General features: G+C 43.2%; 1 protein-coding gene across 1 annotated transcript; it reads left to right on the plus strand.

Moving 5' to 3' along the window:
- Positions 1-1,968: 1,968 nt before the first annotated feature.
- On the plus strand, positions 1,969-22,409 carry CAV1 (caveolin 1). Its single transcript, XM_074827545.1, has 3 exons — positions 1,969-2,159; positions 3,195-3,359; positions 20,045-22,409. Exons 1-3 carry the CDS (start codon positions 2,130-2,132, stop codon positions 20,384-20,386), a joined length of 537 nt encoding a protein of 178 aa, XP_074683646.1. The 5' UTR covers positions 1,969-2,129; the 3' UTR covers positions 20,387-22,409.
- Positions 22,410-23,048: the final 639 nt, after the last annotated feature.

Raw genomic sequence — 23,048 nt, forward strand, 5'->3', positions numbered from 1 at the left:
TGAGAAGGGGTCCGGAGCCTTTGCACTTTCACAAGATTCCTGCAAGCCTTTACCAGGTCCTTTCCAACTGAGCTATACTCTTCCTCTGTATGTAACGGGAGCTCCTTGCAGAACTCCTGCATGCACCCACGCCAAGTCTCCGGCTGTGACATTTGTGTGCATTTCTCATACAACAGTGGTAGAGGCAATGGGCTGTGGCTCTATCCCTATCCATCTCCACACATGTAACTTCCTCACTCTTACAACTTGGTAGTGCCATTTTCTCTGTAGGCTGTCTTCTTAGCATTCATGCTCAAGTGAGCACTGCTAAGGTTCATCAGATGTTATGGTTTGTTTCAGTTTGTATGCAGCCTATTCTGGGCTTCATCTCATAAAGTTTATAAATTCCACTAGCTTCCAATATTCTTCTAGCTGCAGTAGCGTTGCATGATTTGGAAATTTCTTTTAAAGGGGTCATCCTTGAGATACAGAGCAATACTGAATGGTGGGTCAAAATCTTCTGATTTATATGCAAGACACTGACTAATTGAAAAACTTTCCTAGGTATGAAAACAAAGAACTGTCTTGTGGGGTTTCTTTCAGATGGGTCAAAAAATTGCAGAGACTATGTCCTTCAATCCATTTGACCCTATGCACGCACTCAAATGCTTGGACAGATGAAGGTATTTTAATGATGGCCTAAGTAAATTATTGCATCAATAAAAAAGTTACTTTTAAAAATTACAAGTAACTTGGAAAGTTGGAAAACATCCATCCAAAGCATTTGTTCTAAAGTTTATGAGCAATATAAACTCTTAAAGAAAGTTCCCTGCTAACTGATGACCATATCAGTAATACATGTCCATGAGGACTGCCTTTTCAACAGGTGCAGTTATTTACATCTGTGGAGCCTACATCCATCCAGTGGCTTTTTTGAGGTCATTTCTCTGTTGAATTGCCAAAGCCAAACATACAGCAGTTAAGAATTTTCTATTTCTGTTGCTGCAATTCTCTACTAAATGGCATAACACTAAGGTCACTATTTTTCTGTTAATGTTACAAATCTTTCACCATGGTCTGATTTCCTAATAGAAAACTGATGTCTGCAAACACCAAAAAAAAAAAAAAAAAAAAAAAAGGCAAAATATAATTCATAGTTTGTGGATGTATAGTGCCATTGCAACCCTAACCTGAACCATCTTGAATACAGTGATGAATCCTTACAGCTTTTACACCAACATATGACGCTGAGTTTACAAAGGACTTTGAGAACAGAGCATGGCAAAATGTCAGTGTCCCACCATTTCTCCTTGGAAGCAAATCCCGATGGTTAATATGCATGGCAGCCATTCACGGGTCAGTCTCCTCCAGGGAAAAATATAGCACAGTTAAGTGCAGGACTGTTAAATATTTGCATAGTTTTGAAATGAACCGGTTGAGAAAATCTCTTTTTCTTCAGCCCAGGGGTGTCCAAGTTTCCACAATTGTTCCTGGGGCAGCGATGAGTATGTGTAAACTATTGTCACTGCCGGGGGGGCGGGGAGCCCTACAAACGCCTCGCTCTCTCTGGACGTGCAACACAACTAAAGTTTTCCATCTCCTCACTGCTTCCTTGCCCTCCCCCCCCACTTCTGCTCCCCCCCCCCCCCGCCCCCCGTCCGGACGGCTCAGCCCACCGCTGGCACCGTCGCCCCCAGCAGCCCAGGGGCAGGGACCTGCTGCCGGGGGTCGCGGGCGGCCGGGGCAGGGAGGGCGGCGCGGGGGGGACCCTGGCCCTGTCGTGTCCCAGTCAGTCCCCGTCGTGTCCCAGTCCCTGCCGTGTCCCAGTCCCTGCCGTGTCCCCGGCCCCGCGCGGCGTGGCCCAAGTATCCGGCCCGGGTCCTCCTGCTTCCAGGTTGCCGGGGCAGGGCTGCTTCCCCCTCCCGCCCCCGGCGGCTCCCAGCCGCGTTGCGATATGCCGGGCCCTACCGCGGCTTGTCATCCACCCCAGGCGAGGGCAGGGAGCAGCCCCTGGCCGGCGGCCAGCCGTCTCCCTCGCAGCTACCTCCCCCTGGCCGCCCGCTCCGCAGAGCGGGATCCTCCTGCCTCCGGTCCTACAAGTTATAGCGCAGAGAAACCCGCGGCAGAGCCGCCCGCCAGCCCGGGGCAGCATGTCCGGTACCAAATACGTAGACTCGGAGGTAGGACCGCCGGCGGGACTGAGCCGGGGCGCTGCGAACGCCCCGCCGGCTGCCCCGCCGCCCTCCCGCCCGGCGCCGGGTACCTGCGGCCGCCCGGCGACCCCCGCCGCGCTCCGCGCCCGCCGCAGCGCCCCGGCCCGGCAGAGGAGCGAGGCGCGGCTCGGCGGCGGAGCCCGCGGCCGGCGCCCGGCGGGGAGGGCGGGAAGCGGGGACCTGCGGGCAGGGAGAGCGGGGCAGGGGGACCCGGGGCGTTTCGTCCCCTGCGGCCGGAACGGGGCCGCGGTGAGGGCACCGTGGTGGCGGCTGCACGGAAAGGGCGGTGTGGGGATGGTGCTACCTCGAGGGCGCCGGGGTGAAGGGGACACGATGGTGGCCGTGCGGGGGGGGGGGGGGGGCGGTATAGTGAGGACAGGACGGGGAGGGCGCCGGGGTGGAGGGGGCACGGTGAGAGCTCCGTGCTCGGCTCCGCGCGGCGGCAGCAGCGGTATGGGGGGGGCGGGGGGGCAGCGCGAGGAGGGCGGTATGAAGAGCGCGGTATGGGGAGGGCGCTGCGCGGGGAGCCCCGGGCGCTCCCCGCGCTGCCGGAGGGGGCGGCCGTTGCGCCCTCCGCGCTGAGGGGCGGCTGCGCTCCGCCCTGGGGCAGCGCCGCGGGGAGCGGAGCGGCGTCGGGCGCGGGTGGGGCGGGGCGCGGCGGGGCCGGGGACGCCTGGCGGCGGGATCGGGGTCGGGGTCGGGGTCTGGGTCTGGGTCTGGGTCTGGGTCTGGGTCGGGGGCCAGTGCCGCGCCCGGTACCGCGGGGGTGTGGTGTGCGCCCTGCGGCCGCCGTTAAATAGCCCGGCCGAGAGCCGCCCCGCAGCGAGGCTCCCGCCGCTCCACGGGACGCGGGGCCGCCTCCCCCTGCCCGCCCTCCGGCCCGGCCCGGCCCGGCCCTACCCAGCCCAGCCCGGCCCTGCCTTGCCCGGCCCTGCCCTGCCCTGCCCTGCCCTCCTCGGCGCGGCTCTCCCCTCCCGCCCGCCCTCCTCTCCCTCTCCACAGGGTTTTCTGTACACGGCGCCCGTCAGGGAGCAGGGCAACATCTACAAGCCCAACAACAAGATGATGGCAGATGAGCTGAGCGAAAAAGCGGTGCACGACGTGCACACCAAAGAGATCGACCTGGTCAACCGAGATCCCAAGCACCTCAACGACGACGTGGTCAAGGTGAGGGGGCCGAGGCGGGACGGGGCGTGGGGCGAGGCCACTTGCGGGCAGCTGTCTGTCCTGCCGAGGGCACTGCCAGGGCGACAGCAGTCCGCAACCGGCTTCCCTCCACCTGCTGCAAGAGGGAAAAAAGGGCCAGGAGCTGTTCGTGGTTTTGGTTTGTTTTTTTTTTTACTTTAAAGAAAAGGAGGGAGGCGGGCAGCGGGCCAGGGCTGCCCGCCGGAGCTGCCAGCAGGGGCGCGGCGGGGCTGCACCCCCCGCGGGCTGCCCGTGATCTTCCCGGCGGGGCCGCCCCGGCGGGGCACTGCGGAGCTGCCTCCCTTGGGGCGGGGGCTTGCGGCAGCTCTCCGGGGCGAGGGCCGCCCCGGCGCGGGGCTGCTGCAGCCGTGTGCCGGCAGGTCAGCTCCGCAGCCGGGACGTCGCGCCCGGGACCCGGGGGGAGCGGGGGAAAAACTTGCGTGACCTGTAACAGCGGCAGAGGGATTTTCCTTCCCTCGGGCACGTACAGAGGCAGGGCAGGGAGGTGGCACCAAACCAGCGCGGTCCAAGCTGGCTGCGCCGCAGGGTACGGCCTGCGGGACAGATCGTCCTCCCTAAGCCAAGTGGGTGCGAAATCAGAGGTCCTGGCAGTCGTTTGGATTTGTGTCCTTGTTTTGTTTTGTTCTCCTTGGTGCTTTTCCTTCCCTCAAGAAACGATAAATGAAAACAAGCTAAGCAAAATCTAAACTGTGCCCTTGTCCCGATTTTTTTGTTGGGGTTTTTAAATCAGAGTTTGACTGTTTTGACAAATCAGGGTCGATGGAGATTTTTGCTTGAAGTCACTAGGATCAGAAAAATCGCAGAGCTGTTTTTTCTCTTAGCAGACAAATTTTATACTATGCATGTGAAAATTAAGGATGCTGTCATCTGGGCTTGTCAGAACCTAGGAAAAACAGGAGTTGCCCAGTCGTAGTGGGTGACTAAGCCACTGACCAGCTTATTTAGTGTCCAGCAGAGTCAAAGTGTGTGCAGTTCACCGTGGTTTTTTTGTCAGGAAGACCCGTTATTGAAAAAGAGAAATGTTGCATTGTTTCCAGAGAATGAAAAGCTTGGACTCTGGTTCCGGAATGTATGTCAGTAAAATGATTCATGCTATGTGCAGACAATATAGCAAGGTTCCAAGTAACCTCAAATTCCACTGACTTCAACACAGTTTGAAGGTGCTGAATATGACTAACCATCGTGCTGGATCAACACTAATAATCAGCCCTCAGAGCAGGCTATATCTTTAAGGAGCCATTGTCAGCTTTGCAATCAGGAAAGAAAAGGCTTAAAGTTATTATTTGTTTAGAAAAACTCATCGTTTATCAAATGGTACAAAACTTCCATTAAAATGGTTGATTTTAAAAAGGACAGAGCAATTCTTTTTTCTTCTACCCACGGAGGAGCAGCTGAATAGACAGGGAATTCAGGAGCTGAAGGATGAGCCTGTATTGTGGCTTATTGCGTACATCAACAGAAGAAGTCCCCAAAGCAACCAAACCTTCTGAGGATGAGTCATAGCCCCCAAGCAAGTCAAAATCCGGGTGTCCGCAAACTTAACTAGGAAAAGAAAGATTCTGCTGGGAAAAGAGGGAGACCACTGATGGAAAAAACTCCTAATGGACTTAGAAACTGAAGCATGCAAAGCCCATCCTGGCCTTTCTGCTTCCCACAGGGGCAGTGATTAAGAAAGTTTGCTGCATCCAATCATCTAAAAGAAAGTTGAAAATAAGAATTATAAGAATGGGAAAATCAAGCTTTTCAGTTTGTCCTTTTGAAATAATTGTAGACCAACACATTCACTGAAAACCAGCAAACAGCCAGCATACCAGTATGGCCTCTGTGTCAGCAGCTGAGCCCATAGTCACATCAAGACACAGGAAAGTATCAAAATTAATTTGATGTTAACCAAACAGGATCCATTTTACGTCATAAAAACAGCAGAATTTGTAAAAAATGTGGGCATGATAAAGCAACATTTCTCTGTCCTGTTAGAAAGATGAATGAGAATTAATTTGATTGTTAGAAGTATTTCATGAGTATGTCCAACCTGAAAAGTAGAGAGAGGAATTTTGCCACAGTTTATTTGGACACTGCTTTTCAGGTTCAGCCTATTAGACGTAGCAATAAAGTTCAGACCCATTACCTAGGGGACAGGCTTGGGTTGGGTGAAGATACACAGATTCAGTTCCTGCCTTAGCCATCAGTCTCTGGTCCCCTTCTGTCATGCATCTGCGTTTCTTACTTCAGCTGTAAATCATCCAGGCAGAGTGTAAAGAGTACCGTTGTATAACAGAAGGAGTCCCCAGTCTCAGTCAGGTGCTGAAAGTCAGAGAAAAAAAAAATGTTCAGGAGTGTTGTAAAGCCAGAAGTATGTTTCAGGCTTAGCTCTATTTTCTTTAGAGTCATTGCATTTTTCTAGATTCAGAACCTTCTGCTTTTTGCTCAGCATTTAATGCATTTCTTGCCACTTGACTGTGAGACACAATAGCATGGAAACTGGGGACAAATCAGTCAGCCATGAAATAGAAATGATTAGACAGAGAATGAGGAATCTGCTCTGTAAGCAGCTCTCTAAAAGGCCTCAGTGTTGGCTGCATTCAAATACTTCCCATAGCACATTTTAAAAATAACCCTTGCTTGTGAGAAGCAGGAGACATGTTCCCTTGATGTGCAACACAAAGCATCTGCACAGCTTCCTCTGCAGCAGATACGTGGTGCAGGCAGCAATAGGGTAGGCATTCAGGCAAGAGGGAGAGACACAGTCAACATCCTTTTATAAAAACTAGACATGTGGAGCAGCTTTATACCAAAGTTACTGCTTACAGTTTATCTTCAAATAAGCTATCAAGTGGAAGCTAAGTGCTGGGATACTTCCAGAAAAGTGTGGTGAATGACTGGATTTCTGTTCAGAGAGGTGGAAATGAGGCCTTACTGAACCTGAGGTCCACAGACAGCGGAGTTGGCAGCTCTGGGCTGGAGGAAGCACAATCTAGTAAAATCACCAGAATTTCCTTCCTGTTACAATTCCTTCAGCAGGGAGCGGGAAGGAAGGAGTTTCTTCCTCATACGACTGCCCTCATGCATCACCTTGACAGGGAGAGAATGTGCAACGGTGGTCCCATTCCTTGAGGCACTGGCTTGTGAAGTTGGCTAGTCATGCAGGAGGCAAGGAAGGAATCTAGCGAGGGAGAAACAGTCTCTGTGCATCTGGGAGCTCTCTGGGAGTCATGCTGGTGATTATGCAGCTATTTTCCCTCACGGTTCTATCTATTTCATATGTCCTTCACTGGATGATTCTGCTCTTGGACTTGTGTCCCGCAGTTTTTATTTATGTGTGATGAGATGCAACAAACAGGATAGAAAGCTGATCTTGTTTTTTCTCTCATTCATTCCCCAATGACCCAGGACTCACATGAAGGTGCCTGCGGTTCAGCCTTTGCTCATCCTGTTTTCCAACACAATGTTTGTGTTTTCCAGAGTATGGCTAAATTACAGCCTTCCAACTCTTTGGAGTTTTCTAAGTTTCTCAAAGTATCTGTGGTCAAGTCTGCACAAAGAGTTTGGAAGAAGCAGAGGAGGGAACCAGTTCTCCTGCAGCTTGAGCTTCTCAGTACTCCCTTGCTCCTTGCTTACGATGGGGATGGACCTTGCAGCCAACCCTGCAAAGTCTACTCCTTTGAGACTAGTGAGGACCAAACGTGCAGTCACATCTGCAGCCAGGTTACAGTTTTTTCCTACAGTGGTGTGCCAGGAAGAAAGGCCTGTGCCTGTATTACCATCCAGAACATAGTTATTGTTTTGTTTTAAATAAGTGGTGTCTATCTGCTGTTTGTTGCGTAAGAGTCCCTTTCTCTCTGGAAAAAAAATCCAGTACTCGGCTACAGATGTACGGATGCAGAGCTTTTGTACCAATTTTTAAACAGTTACGTATTTATGCCTTCCACTTAAAGCTAATGCAGTCAAGTGCAATTCAGCTCACTGCAAGGAAAAGTCTGGAATTTTTAGTCAGATGTTGACAAATACCATAGCACCCTTCAGTAGGCATTAGGGAGGAAGGTATTACTCAGCCATTTTAAAGCCATTTACAATTTCTGCCACTTTCTAATCAAAAGAGAGGTTTTTTAAAAAGCAGTTTGCATTTTTATTTAATCCTTCACAATTACGATCCCTCCCTGTTGCGCTGAGCAGCGTGGAAGATACACAGAGAGATGACTAGGCAGAGCACCTCCCATCTCCACACCTGAGAACCTCCTGGAAGGAAAGCAGGCGTCATCCCCTGCTCTTTTCAGATGGGTGGGCTAGGGCTTTGAGGGCTGTCACTCTGATGTGACAGCAGGCGTCAGCCTGGGAGGAACAGAGTTCTGCTCTTCAACACAGCAAAACAAGAGAAAAGCAGAACTCAGTCAGGTGCTTTTTCTGAAACAAGGAATTAAGTGAAATTTAATGCAGACCCCCTTTCTTTGTTTTCAGATATTGTTAAAAGTCCTGAGAAAACAGATAAATATGTAAGTTTAAGTACATCAATATAAATATATGAATATATATTTAAATTGACAAACATGTAAATATAAAAATATATAAATATTAATGTGTGTGGGTATGTTCGAATCCAAGTTTGTCATCTGGGGTCTTACTGTTGGCAGTGATGGATGTTAGATGCCTCTGGAGGCAGATTCACATCACAGAGTTTAGGCCTAACCCTAGGACGGGACAAGCGGTGCTGTCAAACGGCATGTTTCTCTCCGTTGATGATATATGTAGCTTAGACATGACACCTTACTTTTACATAAACTGCATTTAGATGAAATGTTTCGGAACCTTTGTGTCATATTAAGGCCCAGCTGCGGGGTTTAGATTTAAAATGTGAGAATATTCAAACGTTTGACTTTGGCTACCCACATGATACAATTCTGTTTCAAATATTTTTTCCAAGACTAGTCTAGGAGTGAGAGATTAAAACTTCGAGTCATTATGAATGCCAGTTTATACGAGAACTGAGCGAGGTTTTAGAGTTCTGATAAACAGTTTTCTTGCACATTAATTAGGAGTTTCCAGACATGGAATTTCTGAATGTCCATAAGATTACAGATAATAATGGCATCTGTTCTAATGAAAGCTTCTTTCTCAAAAAAATGTGTTTGCGTTTAAACTCATAGTATTATTAAAGCCTTATGTACTGCCTTCTTGCTTAGCATGATGAACATGACTCATAACTCCATAGGAAAATGTTCATTTGATGACCATGGGGACAGAGCCAATGATTCAGCATGGATGTTCCTTTTGTTAGAATTTATTGGACCCTATCTCAGATTCAGAGGAGACAAATACTTTTCGTTTCTGATAAATTCAACAGAATCCAGATTATATGTTAGAAAATTTTAAGAACAAGTTGAATTAATTTTAGAATTTTTAGCCCACTATATGGATAGATATACCATCCTCTGTTGCAAAGAGTATGAATGTCTAATGCCAAAAAAAAAAAAAATTATTGAAATCCAAAACTCTCCAGGGGGAAGAGGGATAAATGTGTATAGTAGAGTGGTCTGCCTATGAGGTCCCCAGTGAGAATTTGAACTTTGTTGTATTTTAGGCAACAGGGAGAAGAAAATACAAATTATCTTGGATGATTCCATAAAACTTAGGATCTCTGGAAAACTGAAGAGAGATATAGTTCTAAACTAAGATAAGTTCGTATTTCCCACAGCTCTCAAATACCTTAGTAATAAACAGAAAGTAGGATGAAATCTACGTTAGGAATTGATTTTTTTGAGCTTTTTGATCCAGAACTATGATCTCTCTTTTCTTTACCAGACGAACAACAGTAATAAAAACCATCTCCAACTAAAAAGGATTTGTTATTTTGAGGACGAAAGAGAAGTTATGCCATTTAATTTCTTTTGATTTACTGGAGAGGCAGGTTTAACTCTGTTAGTCCCTTTATATTTTTCTGGCAGATTTCTTATGAAAATGTGTTTTGATGGTTGCAAAACAAACTTTGAATTTTATGCAATATTATTCTTGTCAAAATACGTCATCAGATTAGCATTCAAAAGGACAAATAGTTTCAGTACCACTATCCCCACTCTAATGAGCACATTCATTGATAAAACTTGCACCCAATTTTATTCAAGATAGTCAAGAAACTGTGCTATAGATGTTAATGGGGCTGTACAAGGATGGGGCTTGTCCATAGTCTTCTACTTTTCTGGCCCATGTACTTTTATTTTCAAATAAATGGGAACTGATAAATTCAGCTTTGTAGATAAGAAGTGAGAAGATGCTCTCACAGCTGAAGGTGAAAGCATCACATTCCCTGTCCAAAATCCTGCTGTGCTGAATTTATACTCAGAGTTCCAAAAAAGCCTAAGGGAGTCTCACAGATGGGTTGTACCACTTCCTCTGTCAACCTGAAACCCCATTTCAGATTTCAAACAAATGCCTCAAAAAGAAAATGTTTTCCCTCAAGATAAGGTTAATGTCTCCTGTAGGCCTCAGCCATAAAGTCTCCTGTTGTTTTATGAAGTCCAAGTTCATGTATTTCTGTTCTAGTGCAGTTTATTACAAGACCAGAACTCTAGATTAATGATATCTTGATTTTTATGAAATACTAAAGAAATAGTTACCTCCTCAGTAATGGAAGATCTTCCATAAGAAAGACAATCTTCTAACAGGAGAAGTGCAGAGGCAAATTTTTTTTAAAGGAACAAAGAGGCAGCTGGGCATTACTGAACACTCACTGTCAGCAATAAGCATATTCAGGTAGAAATGAGGGAAAAGGTGAAAAAAAGTTACTTAGATTTCCTAAAAAGTATTGCAGCAGTTAACAGGAATGTGTTTGTGGGTAGTATACCTAGTTAAGAGTCTCCTCTGCTTAGACTCCCTTTACAAATGATAAAGAGAAAAAAGTGGTTTCCAGATCTAAAGCACCCTTCAAAGGTGCCTGTCTCTCTCCACACACTACTAAAGAGTCTAAGGTCACTATATTTCCATTTCCCATTAGTGCCTAAATTTAGGAGGGATGAAGCTAGAGCAAGTTCTAAAAAGTTTTACTTAATAGCAGTTTATTACCTTAATAGCAGGTCTGTAAACCTGCATTGAGGGCAATATAATAATATAATATACATATACATATAATAAATATAATAATATAATTACATCTAACATAATATTATATATAATGTATTTATAGGTATAAAATAAAATATAAAAGCACAATGTAAAATCTGTTCATAGAATATAATTTCTTTTATTAATGTTTCTGGATTCTGGTTAACTCCAGACCCCACTAGATCAGTAAAAGAATTCCCATTATCTTTAGTGTAGTCAGCTTCGCCCTAGTGTTCATATTGATGGATATACCTCTTTAAACATATGGATGGACAAACATACATGGATGTACATACACATACGTGTCAGAGCTCTTTGCTAAAATATCTATATCAAACAAGAAACTGTGGAACATGAAACAAATAGTAAAATGAAGAAAGTTCTTAAGAGTTTCTCTTTGGGAAAACCGCAATAACCTCCCAGCAGCCCAGCTTCCATGGTAGAAAATACCCACTTTATTTTCTGGCTGCTTACTCTGACAACATCAACGTATTTTCCAAGGAACTGGCTGACATGATACCGCCACCTGCACAGGAAGTTTCACTGTGTTTCAGAGGAGTGCAGATGTCTCCTTGAAGCTGCTGGTCTTTTCCTTCTGCTGGACTATATTGAGACAAGACAGGCAAGTGTATCAGGAAGAGATCTCTGGAGAAGTGCCTGGTTGCTACAGTACTGACCCATTGGCATCAGTTGCATTTTTCTCCCAAGTACTTCTGCAGATTTTGATGAGCCTGCCCATCTGATAAAACAAAGCTCATCATCAGGGCTTTTCTGGTATGTAATCAGTAATTCATCATGGGCAGGGAGCAGGAGATTGTTCTCTCAGTAATTAGAATTTTATTTTTTGGCTATTTTCATTGATTTTCAGTTTGTGAAATGGTGATCTGCAGTCATGACCTTTTTCTAAGTCATGGCATTGTTTAAAATTTTTCATAATCCATTTTAATATTTGTTATGTGTGCAGTAGGGGTCACTCCTGACCAGACTGTTTTTTTTTTTCTGGCTAGAAGAGTGTAGTCCTTCAACTCTGCTTTCCAACATGAATATCTTTGTTTGTTAAAGCATTGTTTGCTTTTCTGGCCTACTCTATAGTACTCAAGAAAGATTCACTATTTCCATTGAGATCTGCCAGCAGAACACTTTTCTTGCCATATTATGGAATGCAGGCACAGGGAGACAGGGAATGTAAGGCAAAATCATTGCTCAGTTTGAACAAGTAACTGGGGTGGAACAGTTCTGCTTTCTTGTTTAGGGTTTCATTCACTTTGGAATTATTTGTTTGTCTTACACAAAGACTTTAGTCCTAGCCATCTGCACTCATGGTATCTCTTTTTTTGAGCAAAGGAGTGAGTGTTGTGCCCACTGATCCAGCCAGTCCGCAGAAGAGCAGTGTGCTCTGAAGGCAGAGTTCAGGGTTGACAGGCAGAGCCTAATCTTGCTGCACCCCAGCCTGGAGGGACTCTTGGGGTTTGTTAGAGGCTTGCCACCATACCAAGAGTCAAGGTGATTTCTTGTCTTGTGATAGAACTTATCCCATCTCTGAACACTGCTGGACATTCATGTTTTGTAGTCACCCATGCTATAGCCTGAGGCACATATAATACTCTGGAATAGAATGAGTTTTGCCTTTATTATACACCTGACAGCACCTAATGTTTGCTGTTGAAAACAATGATTAGTCAGGAAGTAGAACATCTAGGCATCATGAAGCTCTGTGTTTTCAGGAACAAAGTACCAGCTTCTCTACATAACTGCAGATAAACATTTGCCAAAGATTACACAGTGCTCTTAAAAGGGTGAACCAGGCTCCTGGTGTGTGGGAGGGAAGGGAGAACAGCAGTTTTACTCCTCTGTAAGACCCAACACCTCCCATGCTCTTTCCCTCAGATTCAGTAGAACCAACCTTATACGCTTCATCATTTTCTAATAAACTGGCAGTGATCAGGAAGACAAGCATCAGCGGATGTGGAAACATGATATTTCAAAGGGTCAAGGAAACATGTAGATGTTTAACTGGTATCATTGATTTAACAGAATGGTTGTGAGCTTATTGCTTAACTCTTTTTTTCTGCTGCTGTGATGCCTTTGTTCTCCAAGCACTGTAACTGGCAATTTTTATGTTCCAAATAGTATGTGGAAGTACAAAACCAAATAATGATCTTCTATGTTCACGCATTTTCTTATTTTTAAGAACACACACCACAGTCTTCTCCGAAGTAGTGCTGCATGTGTCCTGAATGTCATCTCCCAAAGCCATAGAATGGCTTACTGTTTTGTGATCTTTTATACATTTTCTTCTCTTGAATGTTTCTTTAAAGGACATTGAACGCATTGGGAAATTTTACAAATTGCATTTATCAAAAGAGAAAAAAAAAATCATATCTGCTTTTTTTTCTGTATGTCTGTTTCAAGTCTTATAGGGACACAATATAATATGGTGAAACAATATTATATTTACAGTCTTAGTATCAGGGAAAAACCTGTTTAAAAATAGCACAGAGTAAACAGTAAAGACAGTTTCCATACTCTGTGCTAAAAATGTAAAGAAAAGTAGCTTGTGAATCTTATATAAATATACATTCAGACTTGACTATAGCCCTGCTCTGGCAGAGCATGTAAGCATATTGACATTGGTGGGACAGTTCACATTTTTCAGGTTGTGTGCATATTTGAGTTGTTTGCCTGAATGGAGATACTAGTGATCAGTCAAGAGAGATCCAGTATGGATCTGAGCATCCTTTCACTGGCTCGAAAAGATATTGATAGCACTCAAAAATGTAGGCATCCTCAGCACTTGTTTGGGTTCCTTCTCACTGAAATACTGGTGGTGCCTGTCTATGCTAACTGCACACTGTGAGCACAGTAGCAGCACACAGCTACCACACATGAAAATTTGAATAATTATAGTTTCAATGTAGATTAAATCAAAGCCCGCATAAAATGCTGATGGCCTTAATAATTTTTTTCTGATAGACCCAACACAGTAAATTTTTCTATGATGTAATGGATATTACGTGCCTCAAAGAACAAACTCTTGAGAAGAACCACAACTGGTAAGCAGCCAGTTTGAGGTTCACATTTAACACACCTTTCCAGCCTGCCAGGTTTTGATACATAGGGACTAAAGTGGCAAGGTCAACAGGTCAACTGTTTTCATATATAAAGCATATATTCTTGAGTCAGCTGGGGTTTTTTTAGAAAAAACAGTAACTTCACACTGCTAAGCTTTTTTAATTAATAGTTTTTTTCTTTAAACAGACTTTGAAAAAAGAAGACAAATTTCCCATACCATTTCCCTTTCTTGTAAATAAATCTCTTTTAGAATCAAAGCAGGTTCCTTAATTTCCTGATAAAAGTTTAATAAACACATGCAGAGCAAAAGAAGCTGTGGTAATTCTCGTAGCAGAATCAGACAAAAGCTTCAAGCAATGCAAAAACTGGCTTTACCAAACTGAATAGTAGGAAACAAAGAATAGCTGAAGTCAGGAAGTGTATTGTGGGCATGGAACAGGAGTTGATAGTGTTTAATAGCTTTGGCTGAAACAGAAGGCTGTAGCAAGTTATTAGCATCCTTTAGAGGGTCAAAACAAATTTCCTTTACTTCTCTCCTTGTCGCAAGTGAACATGCCTGTATTTTCTTTATCTTAGCAAATAACGTGATTTCACAGCACACCCAGACAGCTCTGGAGGAACAAACATGCAGTCTACTGAACAAGACCTGTGCCTAACCTAAGCATGCCTTTATGTAGATAAAACAGAGTTCTTCACAGATCTACATGCACGTGATGCTTTGGCAAAAGTGGCCTGAAGAACAATACCCTAAAAAAGGTATCTTATCCTTGCAAGCCGGTTAGATTCATTTCCAGAAATTAGAGTGTCTTTCTTCCGTAGGATCATATGTCTGGCCACTTCTCTTTCTCCTCTAAGTCCTATTTTCACTTTACTTAGTTCAGTTGGACTCCCATTATCAGTCTGATGACACTCACCATCACTGAGTACTACTGAATTAAAAACCAGAGGAGAGTAGTAGGAGGGACTGAGGAACGAGTAATCTGAGTGATGTAGATGTAACCCATAGCAAAGCAAAATGCATGCACTCAACTATTCCTCCTGCTGCCTGTGGAGGACTGATCCCTATGAGTTAAAAACAGGATCTTTCATGGGAGTGGTTTAGTGCAGGAAGAATCTGGGTAATATCTCAGTTCCTGCAGTGTAAGGACTTATCTGTACTGCCTGAACAGTGAATAAATAGAGCGTTTCCCAGCCAGTGCATCTGTATGAGATGTGTTAGCAGATGAGAAGTAGGAGAGCCCGGATTACCTCAATTCCTTGCCTATCTTTATTTAAACTGTACACTGCTGTGGGTAAGTCTGGTTTTGGACAGCACCGCAGATGTTCGCGTTCCAGTCATAGCTGGACTCTCTTGACACGTACGTAATTTCATAACGTTCTTATGGCTTTCAGGAAGATAACAGCTTCATTTTAACATTGTATTCAGCTGAGAGTTTTTAGAGTTACCAGGCCAGTTTTCTGTCTTTTCACTCTCAAGTTCAGTTTGGTAACTCCCTTATTCAAACTGGAGCAATGTGGAACATGGGACTTGAGGAATAATGAAATGGGAAAGATTAGATAGTGAGACATCAACCTATGTTTCCTACAGGGCCATCTGTTCAGCTTCTGTGCATTGGTAGAAATATTCCGAGAGCTATTGAAATTGCTCCAAGAAAGTAACCTCTTGACAATTGTTGGTAGCATGAATACACCGCTTTTATCATCTCATTCACTCTGGATGAGTGAAAGGTCTGCTGGATCAAGCACTGCCTGGGTGGACGGTCCCAGAGTGGTGGTCAATGGAGCTAAAACCAGCTGGCGGCCGGTCACAAGTGGTGTTCCTCAGGGCTCGGTGTTGAGACCATTTCTCTTTAACATCTTTATTGATGATCTTGATAAGGCCATAGAGTGTATCATCAGTAAGTTTGCAGATGACACCAAGTTAAGCGGGAGTGTCGATCTGCGTGAAGATAGGGAGGCTCTACAGAGAGACTTGGATAGATTGGACTGGTGGGACAATGTTAACGGGATGAGCTTCAACAAGGCCAAGTGACAGGTCCTGCACTTGGGCCACAACAACCCCATGCATCGCTACAGCCTTGGGGAGGTGTGGCTGGAGAGCTGTCTGGAAGAAAAGGATCTGGGGGTTCTAATTGACAAGCAGCTGAACATGAGCCAGCAGTGTGCCCAGGTGGCCAAGAAAGCCAACAGCATCCTGGCTTGTGTTAGAAATATTGTGACCAGCAGAAGTAGGGAGGTGATAGTCCCCCTGTACTCTGCACTGGTGAGGCCACACCTGGAGTATTGTGTCCAGTTTTGGGCACCTCAATACGAGAGAGATATCGAGGTGCTGGAGCGAGTGCAGAGGAGGGCAACGAAGCTGGTGAAGGGCCTGGAGAACAAATCCTGTGAGGAGCGATTGAAGGAGCTGGGACTGTTTAGTTTGAGGAGGAGAAGGCTAAGGGGAGACCTCATCACTCTCTACAACTACCTGAAAGGACATTGTAGAGAGGTTGGTGCTGGTCTCTTCTCACAGGTGATTAGTGACAGAACAAGAGGGAATGGCTTTAAACTGCAACAGGGGAGGTTTAGGCTGGACATTAGGAAAAAATTTTTCACAGAAAGAGTGGTCAGACAGTGGAATAGGCTGCCCAGGGAGGTGGTGGAGTCACCATCCTTGGATGTGTTTAAGGGTTGTTTGGATGTGTTGTTGGGGCATATGGTGTAGGGGAGAACTTTGTAGAGTAGGGCTGATGGTTGGACTCGATGATCCCGAGGGTCTTTTCCAACCTGAATGATTCTGTGATCTCACAGACTGATTCCTAAGTACTTTTAGGACAACTGTGTATGACTTGAACTGGGAAATCCTGGCCAAAGATATATCATTAATGTTCTAATATTAGCATCATCTCCTGGAATGAGGACAGGGCTGTCCATCTGGAAATGTTATATGGCATGATTCTTCTGTCAGCTCCCCAGGATTAACTCCATGTACATCTTGGAATGCACAACAGGCTAAACACATTAGTTACTGAGAATCATGATTACAGAAAGTTTACTATTTGATTTGAAAATGAATGAGTTTAGTGGCTTCCATTTTTCTGTCAAATATTGATTATAATGAATTATTTTGAAAGGAATCAAATTACAGGCCAGTCTTACTACTTATTTTAAAAGTTCTATGAAATTCACATTAACCTATGGTTTCTTTTTGTATGCCAGAAATATGCTTTGCTGATAAAAATAGGTCCCACTTAGCTAAATTAAAGATGTAACCATGAAAAGGCTGATGGAGCTCAATGCAAACTTGCTTTCCTGCTGTGATTTAATGTTTCCCTTATCAGTCAGTTGAAAAAATATGAGATAGACTCCACCACAGCTGAACTGAATAAAAAGACTTTAGGCATGACCCTGAATAGCCCTCGATGCACTGAACTGCTGTATGATGCCTGTGTGCACAAACTGGCTTTACCAAGGATCACAACATCAGCTGGTGGGAACCATGCAATAAATTGCCAGAAGTTTTAGAATAAAAGGGCTATGCTCAACCATGTTGTCTTCATGTAGTAGCATCTTTTTAAAAAAGGAACTTTTTTTTTGCTGTAATCATCTTGGGTTTTGTCATCATCTGCAAATCTTTATTATCTGATTTCAAGGCAAACGATGATGATAAGCCAGGAACACCCATTCTCTTTGAAAATGAGATAACATGGCATATGGGCTACAACGAAAAGTTTGCTTTTGAATAGCTGCAGAAATAGATACTTTAAGAATCCTTGTTTGTGTATTCCACAAAGAAAATATATTTGCTCCATAAACTCAGGCATACATTTTTCCAACATGTGTACTCAGTTGAATGAGATTGATTTCCATGAACAATATACAGATCTTGAAATCATCTTTTGGGGGTGGTAGCAGGAATAGATATAAGACAATTAGATGCCACTATCAGTAGGTATTACTGACTTCTCCATATATACATCTACAACTTTTTCTTCATTCTTTCATGGTGCAGTCCTAAAATCCTGTGACTGATTCAAGGACATCTGATGGCTTCGTTTGGTAAAAAGATCACAGTACATCCAGGAAAGTTCCTTGCTTTGTCTTACTAGACTAAAGATAACTTGTAATGATTGATTCATGTAATTATTTTATGGCCAATGTACTTCATAAAGATAATTTTTTGTCAGTTGTTTAGTTCCCAAACATGAACTTTTACATCTAATAACCCCAAAATGAAAATAGAGCGAATATTGTTGTCTGTGATGCTTTGCTCAGAATTAGGGTTATTTCCTCCAGAGCTTCAGTCTTGCACCCACTGAAATTACAGAGCCCAAACAATTCCAATTTCCTGTCTTCACTCAGCAGTGGATGTAGTGTACTTTCTGTGCTGTCTTCAGACATTGTTTTCAAGGAAACTGTTTTCTAAGATCTGTACCAAAAATTCATGCACGTGACCTACAGAAACAGAAGTTATTGCATACCCACAGAACTATTGCAGAAGAGAACTGTGAGTCAAAATCTCTTTTTCTTTTCTCTCTTTGTAGATATTATTTAAAATTATTCTGTTCAGTTTCAGAAAGTCCAGACAGACTTTTAGCTCTGCACGCCTTTACGGACAAGTGCACAGCACTGAGGTGTGTTCCTTGGGTACTCTGCCAATGCAAAGTCTGCCGTTGGTTTCTGTGGAGACAGAATTTCAACCCAAATGCTACCTTTAGGTGTGATGGTGATGACGATGATGAATTCCCCTCCCAAGGAATCATAGATCACTTTCAGATCACTACAGCCTAATTCAGAGTAGCAGATGAAGTGGAGGTTTATAGTTTGCATTATGTGATGTCTAGAGAGAAGCACTGGCAGACATTGTTGTTTAGGCCCAATAATATGTTGAATTAAGCCAGGTTGATGTTAGACATTCAAGATATCTGATATCACAACCAATTCAGAAATTTCCTCCCAAGGACTTTCAAGCCATTTGAGTAAATTGCACCTAGACTGTGCAGTTTTGCTTTGGAATTATCTTTCTGGTTTAAGAAACTGGAAAGTCCAGTGGTTTTATAGTATTTTTCACTTTGTGGGTAACTTCTGTTTGAAGGTGATTGAAGATTCAACAGGAGAGAGGGAGGAGTTCTTTCAAATTATTATGTATATTTCAGATTAAAAGAAGTGATCGTGAGCCTTTTCCTACAGTATAAACAATATTTATGCTGAGTATATGTATACTCACCTCCTTCCAGCATGCTACAGTACTATTGCTTGAGTTTCTGAGGCTGCTGACCCAAAACATACTTACCCTTCTCCTGTAAATCTTCACTTATGGCAGCATTATCGTCTCACTTTGGGATCCAGTCCCAGGAATGCGATTTCTTTTTCTCTTTCATCTGATTTAAACAGTCATTTAGTTTCTTGCAGAGGAATAATGCTGTGATGTTCTCTTTCCTGTTGAATGCAGTACCTATACAATTGGTTGTGCTAACTAAATTAAATATCCTGTATTGTGGGTTATATCAAACAAATGTTTGTGTGACATTGAACTGAACCATCATCACAATTCTGTTAATTTTCTAATAGAAATGTTATGACAATTAAGCTTCCTGAATAGCTCGGTATTTCAACAGAGAGCCGTAAAGTATGCCTGTTGGCATGCACTGCTTCCTTAGGTGACTTTTTGAACGATTTGTGAGTAGTCAAAACTATGAACCATGTGGAAGAGTGTGTTCCTTCTAAATATTAATATGTTAGCCTGGCCATGTCTTTCATGGACAGAGTGTTATCACATAAACAGGATAGGCTAGAACAAAATGGCTGTTATGTGAAGAGCCTCCTTACGTTTAATAAGATGAAAGAGCTCCCTAACCCTTTCAGACTAAGGAGGAGCTCCTCCTGGTGCAGATCTAAATCTAGCATTTTATCTTTCAGTCTACTAAGAACTATCTATGCCTGTTTCAAATTATATATTTAAACAGCTAGCATCACTGTTTCGTCACTGTCAAAATCAGCAATTCTATATAGGGAAGGAGAGGAAAAATCAGGCAAATAAAACACATTTTATTGATACATGCTTGAGGTGTGTAAAAAGTCAAAGTAGTAACTGCATTTATTCCATTCATAAAGATATGAAACAGTTAAGTTAGGCAACAAAAGCATGATGATTCTGTTCACCTGGTTTGTCCTTAAGTAGACTTTAAGGGCGCTGCATACCCTTAGGGCTGTAGGGAGATGTGGAAAATGTTCAGTTTTGTGGACATCTCCATCTAGAAGGTAGATGTCTAATTTTGAGCTAATCATTTGGGCTGCCTTGATAGTCACTGGAAAAAGATAGTTATTGAAGATTCATGACTTAAATGATGTGTTAAAATGGAATGAATCTTGTTGGGATGTAGAAATTCTGTGCTTCGGTGTTTTGTTGCAGTGGGCCATTGCTATCCAGGAAAAGTGTTTCTGGAATCCACCCTTGATGTGGACATCTGACTGACCTGACTCTGTGTTCTTTGCTGCAGATTGATTTTGAAGATGTGATTGCTGAGCCAGAGGGAACACACAGCTTTGATGGGATTTGGAAGGCCAGTTTTACCACCTTCACTGTAACGAAATACTGGTTTTATCGTTTACTGTCAGCAATCTTTGGCATTCCTATGGCTCTCATCTGGGGCATCTACTTTGCCATTTTGTCATTTCTGCACATCTGGGCAGTGGTGCCATGCATAAGGAGCTACCTGATTGAGATCCAGTGCATTAGCCGCGTCTATTCGATCTGCATCCACACGTTCTGCGACCCACTGTTTGAGGCCATAGGCAAAATGTTCAGCAGCATCCGAGCCACAGTACGGAAAGAGATTTGAGGGACATTTCAAGGAGAGTCATCAGCCTGGGAAGGGGGTGGGGGGTTTGTCTTGTTTGGAGTGTTTTGGTGCCAGTTTCGTGTTTCCCAAAGCGACATACAGCAACTGGTGGTGGATATACTGGCCTAAAACAAAGAATCACTTGCTCAGTTTCTTTTTCTACTGTTTATTCTTACTGGACTACTTGCTTTTTTTTTTCTTTTTTTTTTTTTCCCTTCAGTCTGCATTTCAAACTAACCTTAAATGGCTATTCTTCCATGCCAGCTGCCTATCATTTTGCTGGCTGTTCAATTCAGAGACTGAAGTGCTATTGGATGCCTTTTTATCTCACCCTTCATTCCTTGTGAGATAAATCCACAGTGATACTGAAGAACGACAAAAATGCTTTCCAGCACTATAAAGCCATTCATTTTATTGTGGCCAAAGAGCACAGAGCTATTGCAGCAGAATGAACGTGACCAGCTGGCAGGTTTTAGCAGAATGTTCTTTTTCAATTGGATTGTCAGTTGACTGCAGCTATTTAGTCATGGTCAGATATGGTGCACGATGAATAAATTAGTTAAGTAAACAAATTACTGAACTAATATATGTCCCAACAATCTAACACTTTATCAGGTTGGAGACATTGACATGTGAAAGCTTTTCATGTGCATAAAAAGCTTCAGTCGATGCCTTTCTGTCTCATTCTCTCTTGGAAGTATGCATCCGGTTGATTCTCAACCTTTGCTAGGATTGCAGAAGCAAAGTGCTAAACTGGTCAGAGAACTAAAACTGGTCATTATGGAAATGTTTTCTCGGCTGTGACTTATGACACATCCCTTAGTGAGCATTTAGGTGCTTATCTCATAGGCTTTTTCTTTTTTTGCAAAGTACTCGTATAAATACATATCGCAGGTATGCCAGAGATAACCCTGAATTGCAAGAAAAATGAAGGTGTGCCGAACACAAGCCACAGGAGGCCGAGGAGGAGTTGCCCGTGAGAGAAACTTTTGTATCAGCTTTCAAAACTTCCCTATCCGCAGAAGTTAGCATGCCACTAGCACACAGATTATTTTCAAGATGCTTTGCTGAGTCTAAACTAATCCATCACAAGAGATGGTTTAGAAACTTCATATTTGTGGGTTGATTTGTTCGTTTTTAGCTGAGCTGCAACATCAGGAAGTCTTAAACAGAGGGTGTTGTGTGAAAATACCGTGTTGCAAAGTGCAAGGCCTCGAAAGCAAAGCCTTTGCAACATGTTCTGATGCTGTGACCTGCAAGAGCTTTTTGCCCTCGTGATAGTACTGTGTTCAGAGATGTTCTCTGCATCCTCAAACAGTTTGCATGAAGCATTTATAAAAGCATTTGTAAAAATAATTGTGAGGCTAATCAGCTTTATTGTAAACCAAGCTGGGGCCTAAGCCTGCTACAGTTGGGATGTCCAGCAAACCAGTTCTTGACCTTGGAGAGTGCAAGATTTGGCCCTTGGGATGAGCATGGAGCTGTCTGGTGCACCTACAGCTTTTTTTATGTAGCGCTGATATTTCACATATTGCTTTACCTAACACAGGAGTGCCTTCAGTTCAATTTCTGCCAAAGCATTGAAAACTTTAGGAAATGCTGCATTTTTTAATGGGGGTGGGGGGAGGGGAGAGGGTGCACAAAAAAAATTACAAAGCTATTAACTACTATTTTTTGCATTTAAAACAGACACTGGTATGGATATAGTTTTATGTTTTTCTATGTACATAATGAAGAGTGTACTATTATAGATTTTTTTCAGTATTAAAAACAAGCGAGATTATAAACAAGAAATATTTTATCTTTTGATGAAGAAAATCACTCTGATGAAAACTTTCTTGATTTACCATATAAACTGTATATCCTGAAAGATGTCTGTTCACTTAGTTACTAGTCCCTAATCCAAATACATTGCTGATCCAAGACATTTACATTGTTGTTATACGCTTACAGATATAACCGACACTTTTTTTAAAATTTTGCATGTACATTAAAGACTACAATAAAAAGATGTTTAATGGTAGCTCCTGTCTGACTTCTTTTCCCTTGAAAGTCATGTGAACAAATCTTACGTTATTAGGCTTTTCAGCCCAATATTTCTTATCAAGAAACAGAAAGGGATGTCATTTGTTCCTCAAGACAGAATGCGCAAAATGGTATCAATTTGTGGTTCAGGATTTGACTCAGGAAGGTTATTCCCAACAAAAAAATGACATTTTTTCCCTAAGTAAATATTTTCTGCTGCTAAATAAGTAGGCAGTAGGACTAGTGAATACATCACTGAATAGGGATCCTAGGCTTGTTTAAATGCTTGGTGTTCCTTGGTTTCCCTACATGGGATAATGACATTTATTTGTAGACAATTTTAATATCTAATAAAGAGAATGATATCATAATATGATGAGTTGTTTACAGTTCATTTTACATAAAAGACTTTGGCCATCCAGAATTCGGTCCTGGATTGTCCTGATGATAGCTCTTCAGTTAAAGTTGTTTAAAGCTTTCTTTTTCAGTCCAGTGGAAACAGGATTGTTCCCAATAAAAGCTCATTAGCCTAAGCATTTAATGTATGGAAATAGGGGAATGACAGCTTTTATCCAGCCGTGTATAGACCCAACTTGTGACAGGACAGTTCTTTTCTGTGGGGTTATTGCACAATACC

The sequence above is a fragment of the Strix aluco genome, chromosome 5, assembly GCF_031877795.1.
Source record: "Strix aluco isolate bStrAlu1 chromosome 5, bStrAlu1.hap1, whole genome shotgun sequence".
Classification (NCBI taxonomy): Eukaryota; Metazoa; Chordata; class Aves; order Strigiformes; family Strigidae; genus Strix; species Strix aluco.